Raw genomic sequence first — 12,153 nt, 5'->3', positions numbered from 1 at the left:
ATCGCTATGGCCACCAGAAGCCTGTCTTGGTGTCCCAGGCAGTGAAGCTCCCTGGTCTCCCGGTCCCTATTCTGAGGGCTGGGCTCCAGGTGCGGGCCTCAGAAATCAGCTGTGAGTGGCTGGGCCCAGGACCCCCTTATCAGCACCTGACCTGCCAGCGGGCCCGGGTCCCCTGCAGCTGCCTGATAAGAGGTTTAGCTCTGCCCTCGTCACTCCTGGGCCTTATCAGAGGCAGGCCCGGGGGAAAGCCATTTCCAGCCGCGGAACGAAGGGGAGGGAAGAAATACAACGCCCTTGCACCCGGACAGTCAAGCCGGGCGGCCGCCTGTGAGGCAAAGGGCTGACCTCAGCCAGCGCTCAGGGCAGGCACCCATGCACCCCCCATCCCCCCAGCACGTGGAGACCCTCCACGTGGGCCTGAAGGGCACAGCTGAGCTGAAAGTGAAGGCTGGCTTTTTAAGGGCGCTGACATTCGGGCTGACATTGGGGCGCCTCCGTGTGTGTGTGTGTGTGTGTGTGTGTGTGTGTGTGTGTGTCCATACCCACGGCTAAGCCATCTCTCAGGCACTCCTCAGGAGTCCTCCACCATCTCTTCCTCCCCCTCCGCTCCCACCACAAGGCGGGCCCAGGGCCCAGCTCGCAGCCCCTCGCTAGAGGTTAGCTGAGATGCTGAGGGGCTCCTCTCTCAGGGTCACGAGCCTCCCAGAGGTCATGAACAGGGGCGTGGAGGACCCACAGCGCAGGAGGAGGATGGAATCCCAGCAGCTCCAGCAGCTGAATGAGCTCTCTGCCACCTCACTTGTCTGACTTCATCTCCTGGTTTCCTCTTTCCCCCTGCTCCCCCGCCACATGGCCTCCTCCTGACTCAGGGCCTGTGCGCTGGCTGTGCTCTCTGCTCCCATGTCTTCTCTCAGAAAGCCTGGTGTTGGCTCCTGGCTTCCTTCCGGTTTTTCTAAAACATCACGTCCCCGAATGGAGGCTTCTGTGGCCGTGCTCTGAAAATGAGACCCCTCGCCCCCCGTGGCCTCCTCTGTCTCCCTTCCTCGCTTGATTAGCACCAGCTGACAAGTGCGCATTACACCCACATCTCTGTGTCCACCTGTCCCTCCCACCAGAACGTGCGCTCCCCTTCGGGACCTCAACCAGGACTGACACGCAGTTGGTGCTCAATAGATGTGCATGGGCTGTGACTCCTGGGCCACTAGCTTGCTGGTGCCAGGGGCAGAGGCAAAGGACGGGGCACAGATGCAGATACACCAGGGTCGGACTCAGGGCCCACCATTTTATAACTGGTCAAATCGGACACACTTCTTCCCACGAGTCTCCATCTCCAAACCCGAGAAGAGGGGGGAGGGCCCAGTGGTTAGGTGCGGTGCCCTGGCCTGACAGCGCCATGTGGGGTGGGATATCCCCTTGCCTGGACTCCGGGTGAGAGGCCCGGCTCTTTGAAGGCACGGTGAGCAGGCTGGCTCTCTAGCTGAAGGCCAGGGAGAGCCTGTCCCATGAGTGGCTATTCTTCCCACCCTGCCCGGCTGAGGTGAGGGCTCTCTGCTGGTCAGCAGTGGGGCCCCAAGTGCCTGTATTGCAGAGGCAGTGACAGGAGGTCAAGAGAGAGACTACAAGGAGGACCCTCCCCTTTGGCCATCTGGGAAGATCAAGTCACGGGAACCAAGGCGCATCACCTGTGCCCGGCCGGACCCAAGTGGGCCTCCCTGCCTCTGCCGGGTCCCTGACCTCGGCGGCGGGTCTTTCCCATGGCTTCTTGTCCATCCATGAAGCCATGGTGTTCCCAAAGAGAGGTGCAACGGGGCCAGGTGGGCTCAGGCCAGAAGTGGAACCATGAGAATTCTCCTGTTGGTTTAAGTCAGAAGTTGGCAAACTTTTTTTTGTTGTTAATCCTCACTGGATGGTATTTTTTCCATTGATTTTTAGGGAGAGTGGAGGGAGAGGGAGAGACAGAGAGAAACATTGATGTGAGAGAGACACATCGATTGGTTGCTTCCTGCAACCTAGGACTGGGGATTAAGCCTGCAACTGAGGTACGTGCCCTTGACCGGAATCAAACCTACGACACTACAGTCTGCAGGCCGTCACTCTGACCACTGAGCAAACTGGCTAGGGCAGTCAGAAATGTTTTTCATAAAGGGCACATAGTAAACAGTTTATGCGTGGTGGCACATAAGTTCTTTGTGACAACTCTGCCTTTCTTACATGAAAGCAGTCATAGACACATAAACAATGGGTGCAACTGTGTCCAATAAAACTTTATTTATAAAAGGAGGTTGCAGGCTGAATTCGGCCTGTGGGCCTTAGTTGCAGGCCCCCATGTAAGTCTCTGTGTAAGTGGGTCTCTCTCCTCTCAGGCTAACATTTGCTGAGTGCTTGCCCCAGCGAGGCCTGGGCCTTCACCTACACCAGGGGTGGGGAACCTTTTTCCTGCCAAGGGCCATTTGGATATTTATAACATCATTCAAAGGCCATACAAATTATCAACTTAAAAATTAGCCTGATATATTTGGCCAAACATTTAATTAACTCACCCCTAATGCCTTGGCAGGGCCAGACCAAATTATTTCAAGGGCCTTATATGGCCCTCGGGCCAGAGGTTCCCCAGCCCTGACCTGCACCTTCGCATTTAAGGGCCAGAAGCTCGGGACCACCGAGTGGCTTATGTGCACCTTGAACACAGGTCTGTCATACCCGAAACCTGCACTTTTAACCCACGTGACGTTAGAACACAGGACACTGTCCATGTCCGCGCCCACCTGCTACGGGTTGAAGTCCAGCTGCACCTGGGCCCACTGCAGCCCATGAGGCTGTGAGGACCCCAGGGTCGTAGAGGCCAACGTGGGTGAAGTCAATCCCGAGGCCACCCTCACTGGTTAGTGCTGGAGCTGACACAGCAGCTGGCAAGGCGGCCTGGTGAGTCTGCCTCTGACCTAAAGCCTGTGCAATGTCCAGGCCATCTGTGCTGGTGCAGCCTGTGGCCCCAGCCCCTGGGACGTCTCAGCCAACCCCACTGATGGGTGTGGCCCTGTCACAGAGGGACTGCCCAGGAAATCCCGAGCTCCAGGCCGTCAAGTCCCAGAAGAGGACAAGTGGTCTGGCCCAGGGAGGCTGGAGGGGATCCGGGCAGCGCTTTTGCAGCAGGATGGAGCCCGATGGAGGCTGTTGGCTCAGAAAACACACCAGGAACTAAGGCCAAGGCGAACACCACCCTCTGCTCATTAACCCGTGGGGTCGGCCCCACTGGGAGCTCAAAGAGCCCCGAGGACCCAGAGGCAGGAGGCAGGGCATTGAGAGGTCAGACAGTAACCCTCTGTCCCCCCAGCCAAGGGGCAAGGAGGGCAAGATATGGGGGATGGGGCAGGGGAAGACAGTGAAGAGGTGGGGGCAGAGAGCAAATGAGGAAATGAGTGGCCCAGGAGCGCCCTGAAGGGGAGCAGCCTCAAGGGCCGTGGACTCTGAAGGAAACCACGGATCTCATCTCTGCCTTGGACTGAAATGTCTTAAAGACAAGCTTGGACTGTCTCAGCCTTGTTTGTTTTCTCAGTGAGCAACCAACACCTTTTCACGCAAATGAGTTGCTTTGAAATAGCATGTTCTAGAAGGTCTTTCAGAAGCTCCACTACTCTTAACAGGCGATGGCCTGGGGGTGATCCCCAAAGCCTGGTGTGAATGGAAGGAGTTAAAACGCTCTTACTCCTCCTGTGAAAGGAGACTGCTCCATGCTGAAACTCCCCATTTCCTGCCCACTCCCCATTTCCTGCCCACTCCCCAATTCCTGCCCACTCCCCATCTCCTGCCCACTCCCCAATTCCTGCCCACTCCCCATTTCCTGCCCACGTGAAAGGTGGGTGTGCAGGGCTAAGAGATGGCCAAGGGGTTGACCACTTGGGCTCAAGTCACAGCCCTGCCATTCACAACCAAATCCTGTGTCCTGAGGCAGAGGCGTGGCCTGCAGACCCAGCTCACAGGGACAGGGACAGGGACAGGGCAGGGATGGCTGGCGGCCAGGGCCTGCCCAGCTCACATTTCCTGGCACCTGTGACAGGCCAGCCCAGCCCCGTCCATAGTGAGCACCCGTGCATGCCCACAGTTTGTCCTATTTTTACATCCTTGCCACTTGCTCTACTTAGTCATTCCCTGGTGTTAGGCCATTCTCCACAGCAGCCCTGATCACTGTCTGCTCCTTCAGCACAGAATCTCAGCCCAACAAGAGAAAACTCCATCTAGCTGAGGAGAAACCCACCACCATTTAAAACTAGCCATCAGTATCAGCTAGCATTAGGTCTCGGTTTATATTTGGAGGTTACATTATCTGAACTTGTTCTTTAAACACGTGGATATCTCTTTAGCTCTTTCAGTGAACAATCACATGACTCGGGCATTTCGATCTGGAAGCTGAAATCATTCGCTAGGAAATTTCCCACCTGGAGGACTGGATGCTTTTGATCCCTGCCATGGTGTGCGCCTTGGTGCCCAAGAGCCCAGCGATGCTTCGAGGGCAGGGGTCCTGCGGTCCGCTGTCTCCTCCTCCACCCCCGGGTCGGAGGACGGGGGGCACACTGTAACACTCTGCGTGTCCACTGACGGGCCTGGGAGGTACATGGTGGATAGTAAGCATGTGTAGGGAGATGGTTTCATGGTAAAATTTTCCATCCAGTTTCCTTTCCAACTTCTCAGATTGCCTTCCTGGAGCCTTAGGGTTCCCGAAGTTTGGTAAGAGCTTTTCTCATGGGATTAGCTGCTAAAGATGGACAGCGGGGTGCACACTGCGAGCTGGCTACGGCACACGCTGCACCCCAATGAGAGAGCACGCGGTGGCCTCACAGGATGGAATGTCCAGTGCGGAGGGTCCTTGAGGTCCAAGCCCCAGAGCACCATCTCGGGCAGCAGAACAGAGCGACGGGGCCTCGGGCAGCCATTCCAGAAGGCGCCCGGCAGGAGCTCGCAAACATGGTGCCGTGAAAGCCCGTGTCCAGAGGTGACGGTAGGGGAGCCAGGACGGGGCCCTGGGAGTGCGGTCACCTGGCGCTCACTCCCACGCAGCCGCGTCAGAGGGGCTTCTGTCGCCTGTATTTGCAGACTTTATCCGAGAATTTATTTAGTAGAAATGTCATTTCTGATTAAAATCACTGCAGTGGAAACCTGTAGCTGTGACACCATTTTGGTGGAGTGGGGACCCCAGGAGGGAAGCCATTCTTCTGGAGGTGCCTTCATTCCTGAGGGGACCAGCCAGCTGTGGCCCCTGGCCCGGAGGACCAAGTGGCTGTGAATGGTGCTTGCACCCCTTCGCCTCTGCTGTTCCTGGTTTTGCTGCCGCCCCATGAGGCCGCAGACCCTGTGAAGGCACAGCCTGTGCCCGGGTCTCCTCTGCAGCCCTGCTCACAGGAGGCACTCACTGGTCACACTCAAAGGCACCAGCCTGGATGTGGGGTGGCCCTGCTCACAGGAGGCACTCACTGGTCACACTCAAAGGCACCAGCCTGGATGTGGGGTGGCCCTGCTCACAACAGGAGGCACTCACTGGTCACACTCAAAGGCACCAGCCTGGATGTGGGGTGGCCCTGCTCACAACAGGAGGCACTCACTGGTCACACTCAAAGGCACCAGCCTGGATGTGGGGTCGCCCTGCTCACAACAGGAGGCACTCACTGGTCGCACTCAAAGGCACCAGCCTGGATGTGGGGTCGAAGGCGGCCCTCTGCACTGGGTTCCCCAGAAGTGCACGGAGAGCTGTGGGCTCCTGGCTTGTGTCACCTGCTACCCAAGGGGTCACTGGAAACTTGGGACTTACGAAAGGACCCCTGTCGTGTGATGGGCTGGGAGTGAAGAGGGGTGTGTATAGGGTCAAATCTGGAAAGTGCCCCAGAATTTAACTCCTGGCACCCGGTCGTGCTTCAAGGTTCCCTGCCAGAGGGAAGGCCGACTGAGTAACAGCCTCACTAACAGATCACTGTCTTCGTGAATAGACTTGGGGTGGGTTCAAGGAGGGAATGGAAGGGAGAGGCAATGCTGAGCCCCACCCTAAAATAACCCAAACTACCTCGCTGAACCCCCAACCTGTGTGCGTGCCCCTGTCTGCCACGCGGCTGTGGGGTCTGGCTCAGGTGAGATCAGACAGAGGGGCTTGGAGAACGCAGCGCCGACAGCCGGGCACACTGCGGACGCCCCAGACTGAGGTAGAGACGGGTGGTGCCTGGGAAATGATGCTGCAGAGAGAAGCTGAAAAGCATACCTAAGGCCAATGACGCTGTAGGCAGCAGTCCCTCCATTGCTTCCGTTGCCTCTGGGGGGCGGGGGTCGGCGATGGTGGGGGGGGGGTCAGTAGGCCCCATAGACCTGCCTGCTGTGCTCCAGAGCAAACTAGACTCCTAAGAGAGCGCTGCTCTGCCTTGAACATGGGCTCACGGTCTGTCACTGAGAAATGCAAGGAAGTGGTAAGGGGCATATGGGTGTGCATTCCCGTGTGTGTGTGTGTGTGCATGTGTGTGTATGTGAGTGCCTGTGTGCATGTATGTGCCGTGCCTGTATGTCTGTGTCCATGCCTGTATGTGTGCACGTGTGTCTGCATGTGTGTGCACGTATGTGTGAGTGCCCATGTGCATGTGTGTATGTACCCATGTCCGTATATGTGCGTGCGTGCATGTGCACATGTCCACGTCCGTGTGTATGTGCACATGTGTGTGTGCTGGTGCACATGTATGTACCCGGCGCGTACACACGTGTGTATAAGTGCCAGTATGCGTGTCGGTGCACATACATGCATGCATCCATACATGTATGTGTGCATGCATGCATATGCATGTATGTGCACATGTGTGCATGTGTGAGTGCCTTGCATGCATGTGTGTGTCCATGACTGTATGTGTGTGCGGTGAGTGCCTGTGTGCATGTGTGTATGAGTATGTGTCTGTGCCTGTATGTGTGAATGCCTGTGCACATGTGTGGGTGTGTGTAGGGCAGAGAGGTACGGGTAACGTAGGGTTAATGTCACAGTTTCTTCTCTTTGGTGACAGGCAGTCCCAGCATCCTCAGCGTCATTCCATCCTGAACCCCACTAACAGCCTGATGACTGAGTTTCTGTGGCACAAACAGTGCCCCCAAGGTTACCAGAGCCCCGTCCAGTCTTGCCCACCTCCTACGCCTGGCTGTGTGACTCTCACACGTAAAGTTACTCGTCTGAGCTCCACTTTATTGCCCTGTCAGAGGCGGGTAGCTCCTGAATGAAGGCAGGAAACCGACTTGAAAGTGTCAGCGAAGTGTAACGCGCCTCCAGGCCCAGGCCCCGCGTGGGAGATCTCAACAACAGACAGAGCTCCCAGGGCGGCTCTGTGGAGGCGGCCCCACAACTGTGGGGCATTATTCCCTGCTGTGGCCCTGTGTGCCCCTGAGGGGCAGCTACCCACCGCCTGCCCAGCGGAGAGGAACTGCGTGGGGGGTGGCCTCAGCTGGCAGGACCCGCAGGCACAGCGGCCCCGGGCCTCTCTGAGCATCTCAATGGCAGCTGCGAGGCCCACAGGTGGGGCTGGCGGAGGGCAGGACCAGCACAAGTGGCAGAGGCGGGGGAACAAAGAAGGGTTGTTTGTTCTGAGGCCAGAGAGTGACCTCAGGGCTGCATGGAGCTGGGCAGAGGGACAGGGACATGGCCAGCCCCCCCCCCCGTCATGGTGCGCCATGTCCCGGAGGCGGAGGGACAGCTCAGGGCTGACAGTGCCGGGGATGCAGCGAGGCCCTGGGAAATGAGCTCTTTGAACGTCAGTTTCAGTATTGCCACCGGCATTAACAGTATCGCATCCCTGTCCCATGTGCAGCCCCGTGGGTGTGGAGTAGCCCCACACTACTCACCAGCCTGCCCCGGCGCCTGGGCGAAGACCCACACCACGGCCTGCACCCCAATCCAGAGCGACCAGTGCCGCTCCAGCAGGCTCTGCACGGCTCCCCTCGGCGCCCTCTGCGGGGCCTCTTTCCACTGAGGCCCCGTCTCTATCTCTGCCCAGGCCTCCCTCTGAATGGTCTCCACGCCCTCACCTGAGTACCCGAAATCACCCTGCTCTGGAAAGCATCTTCCTTCATCCTTCCCCTTGTCTCGTATGCGTCTTTCTACAAGGAGCATGAATTGCTTCCATAGTAATGACACCGGCAAAGAAAACTTGTTTTTAACCTTTTAATTGATGAGCAGCCCAATTTCCTACCTTAAAAAGCCGAGAGTAAGAGAAAGAAAGAGACAGAGATAAAGACAGAGAGAGAAACAGAGGTAGAGATAGGGACAGAGGCAGAGGCAGAGAGAGAGAGAGAGAGAGTCCTGGGTGTCCTGGAGCATTTACTTTGACTCCGTGACTCTTTCTAGGGCAGGAGAGGCAGGAACAAGAGCAGCCACCACATATGGCCAGCCCAGGAGTCACATGTACTGGGCAGGCCTGCCAGGGAAGGAGTGTGAGCAGGCCTGCCGGGGAAGGAGTGTGAGCAGGACTGCTGGGGAAGGAGTGTGAGCAGGCTTCCCGGGGAAGGAGTGTGAGCAGGCCTGCTGGGGAAGGAGTGTGAGCAGGCCTGCCGGGGAAGGAGTGTGAGCAGGCTTCCCGGGGAAGGAGTGTGAGCAGGCCTGCTGGGGAAGGAGTGTGAGCAGGCCTGCTGGGGAAGGAGTGTGAGCAGGCCTGCTGGGGAAGGAGTGTGAGGGCTGGAGGAGGGGCAGCCCGCGGAGGCAGCAGAGCCCAAGGAGCAGGCAGGGTCCGGTGGGAGAGCGACAGTCTGGGGACCAACAGGCATCCAGCTCTTTGGCCTTGATGGACCGCAAGTGTGACCTTCATCAGCCTGGGTGCTTTGCCTTCACCGGTCCCTTCTCTCCCCAGTTATTAAAAGTTGTTTCTTACAGTGGCATTGGTATAAAAAATGTAACGCTTAGTCCTAAAAGTTCACTTTTTCCTTTTCGAGTTTAAAGGAAACACATATTTTTGTGGGTCTCTCTAACAGCACCGAAGGCCCTAGCAAGGCGCCTGGCATGCAGGCGGAGCGGGGCTGAGCCCGGGAAACCTGCCTCTGTGAGCGGCTCCCCGTCGCCCGGCCTTGGCTCCCAGCAACCACATCACCGCTCCAGTTTCAGTCATCACGTGCAGAATGGAGATAAGAATGCCTCCCGCGAGGCTGCTCAGGGTGAAGTGAGATAATATCCTGAGAGTTTCCCAACCTTTCTGCTCTGTCTGAGGCAGCACATTCTCCACGGGCTGCCAAACCTGGCCATCTCCTTACTGAGCGTTGACCTCTTTCATCCAAGGGCAAGGCAATGGAGTTCCGCACAGAACTCATTTGCAATACTGTGGCCTCTGAGCTGCCGGGAGCCCAGCTGGGTAGGGCAGGCATGGCCTGAGGGGCGGGGTGCGGGGTGCGAGGGGGTAGCGGGTCCTCTCCATTCTAACCTCCAGTTCTGAGGAATAGTGATGTAAACTGAGACATCCTGCCCGAGTTAGCAGCAAGAAATAGGGCCCCAGGGTTCTCCCACAGCAGACAGCCTGCCAGCAAACAAGTCCTGAGGGAAATCTGGAATGGTGTGCAAGTAGGGGCTGCATCCCCATCCGTTCCAGAAGGGCGGTGTTTGCAGCCATTGGTCAAGGTCTGAAACTTGAATTCCAGAAAACTGCTGGGGGCGGGCCGGGCTGAGCTCGGGGGCAGGCCAGCCTGGCCTCTGCCGACAGGGCCTGTCTGTCCGCGGGTCTGCACTTCGGCAGCACCTGACCGGGATGATTACGGTTGTTCTGTCCCCTAAATCCTAGCGCGCCGCCCTCCCCCCCACCCCCCCACGAGCTCAGTAGTGTCTTTCTTGACATACACACACTCTACAGTTTCAACACGAACAAAGATGCCTGACATTTATCTCACACTTCGTATGCGCCCGTCTCTGTGCTGAGCCACTGACACACACTGAATTCTCACAACCCAATGAGGAATATTTTATGTTCCCATTTTGCAGATGATAAAACTGTGGCTAAGAAGGTGGCTTGCCTCGGGTCTGTCCTTGGCTACGAAGTGGCACACGTGATGCTAATACAGGCACCCAGGCTCCCACTGTGACCCCACTCTGTGCGTGCCCGGACCCAGCTGAGCCAGCCACGTGCACACAGAGGCCACAGTACACAGACACAGACCTGGCCACACACCCACCTGGGCTGGCCCCTAAGCCTTCACAGCCACCTGGGTTTTAAAATGAGCGGGTGTCACCAATACCCGTATCGTTACCATATCAATGACCCGACATGATTACATTATAGACTCAGAATGTTTATTCCCTCACAGTTTCTAATGACTTGGCCAGGGTTGGGGTAAGAGGGATACACATTCATTCTTTTTATAAATACACGTGTAGTTTTTATTGCACAGCCCACAAATGTTTCTGAACAGCCTCCCAGTGAATTGCAGGGTGTATGATTTCCTGTCAGCAACAAAACGCGCGGGTCTCTAAAAGAAACAGGCCGTGCGTGGGACATGACAAACCACTGAAGTCATGGTGGAGGCGAGCGCTCCCCTCGCCATCTCTCAGTCCGGCCCCAAACCAGACAGGACCTGAGAGCAAGTACAGGGATGGTGGGCTGGCCCGGGGTTTCCTCCAAACGAGCCCACGTCCGGCCTGGGCGGCCTAGCAACAGCTTGTGACTTTCTTAACCTCCGCCTCTTCGCCTAGGAAGGCACTTACTTACTCTTTTAGGGGCAAGTTCCCGCCAGATACTTCCCCACCAGCACGCGAAGAAATAAACCGAGCAGACGCGATGGCGGGGCGTGCGGAGGCCTCTCCAGGCCCGGGGCGCACAGTCCGCGCGCCAAGGTCGGGGCTCGAGGCGGGACCCCGCGCGCCGGGGTGTGTGTTGGGGGGCGGGGTGCACACTGCCGGGCGTCAGGGTGGAGCGGAGGCGCAGAGCCCGCGCAAGGGTCCGGGAGCTCCGAGTCCCCCTCCAGGGTGGGGGTAGGGGCGGGGGCAGGGTCCCTCCGGGCGCGGGACTGGGAACTCCTCCGTGCGACCGGGCGCCGCGAGCCTCGGGACGGCGCGGGGTTCGGCCTGAACCCGGCGGGCACCTCGTCCACCGAGTCCGGCAGGGAACGGCCGTGCCCCGCGTCCTGGGCCGCGGCTCGGCCCCTGCGCCCCGGTCCGGCCCGGGCTGGAGTTGGGCCGGACCCCGCGGACCCCGCCCGCGGCGGGTACTCACCGGGGGGGTCAGGCGAAGTGGCGTTGAGGCTGCTCATCGGCGATGGCCGGGGAGGGTCCCGTCGCGGCGCGCAGGGGCCGAGGGGCCGGCGGAGCGGTGCGGGGTCGCGGGGCCTGCGCTGACCCTCCGCAGCCAGAGGAAGCGGCCCTGGGTCGGCTCCTGTGCGCGGGCCGAGGGGAGGGGCTCCGGCCCAGATAGGCAGACTTCATTTACTTTTTCTGCAGACTTGGCTGGTGGGGTTTCCACCCTTTTTTAAAAAAATGCGCTCCCGCCCACTTCTGAACTCTTCCCAGCGCCAACTTTCCTGCGCCGGAGTCCGGGTTTTCTAAGTGCTGTGTCCCCTGCACCGGCAGGCGCCGGGCTGTGGCGGAGAGGCCCCCGTGGGCGGAGACGCTCCCAGATGTGAGCAGGCCTGCCCGGCCTGGGTCGGGACGGTGACCAAGTAGGGACAGACCTGCGCGTGCATTTTGGCTGCTCTGCCCCCGAGGGCGGCCCCTCGCAGCCTAGGCGTTCCGGCCAGGAGCGTTCTTGCCTGCTGGCCCGTTGGGGGCGCTGTCCCAATTCACCGACTAACGTTTGGGAAGGATTCGCAGCAAAAAGGATGGCTGGGCAAAGGCCATGGGCTTTCATTGGATCACTTTCGTCTGGGCTTCCAGGCAGAGTGGAAGTTTGTGGGAAATTCACTTTACTTAGACAATGAAACACTCCCCTTGGATTTCGGCACACTGGTTGGTTTAATGGAGCCCCCCAAGAATGTTGTGTTAAATGCAGCGGTATTCTCCAACGCCCAGAGAAAGAGGAAGGGGCCTTACACGTGTCGCCCTGGTGTTAAATCGCAGCCCCAGGAGACACCCTGTACTTCTCCCTTCTGACGTCTGAGCCTCCCTGTGTGTGGGGATTTCCATGCGGTTTACCCAGCAGTCCTCCACGCACTGCTGGGAACCCCTTTCCCTCTGCA

At 58.4% G+C, this 12,153-nt stretch overlaps 1 protein-coding gene across 2 annotated transcripts in view; it reads right to left on the bottom strand.

Annotated features, from left to right (window-relative positions):
• The window catches only part of GYPC (glycophorin C (Gerbich blood group)), a 36,546-nt gene extending 24,861 nt beyond the window's left edge, over nt 1-11,685 (bottom strand). Inside the window, exon 1 of one of the 2 annotated variants that reach the window (XM_008159445.3) lies at nt 11,196-11,685. In XM_008159445.3, coding sequence (XP_008157667.3) covers nt 11,196-11,232 — 37 coding nt within the window. In that variant the 5' untranslated portion in view covers nt 11,233-11,685. Of the gene's footprint in view, nt 1-6,320; nt 6,326-11,195 lie in introns of those variants that run through there. The other variant, XM_054723102.1, reaches the window with a different exon arrangement.
• Between the last annotated feature and the right edge of the window lie 468 nt (nt 11,686-12,153).

This window comes from Eptesicus fuscus, chromosome 11 (genome assembly GCF_027574615.1).
Source record: "Eptesicus fuscus isolate TK198812 chromosome 11, DD_ASM_mEF_20220401, whole genome shotgun sequence".
Taxonomy (NCBI): domain Eukaryota; kingdom Metazoa; phylum Chordata; class Mammalia; order Chiroptera; family Vespertilionidae; genus Eptesicus; species Eptesicus fuscus.
Note: the sequence above shows the minus strand (reverse complement) of the source record. Positions and strands in the feature narration are given on the sequence as shown.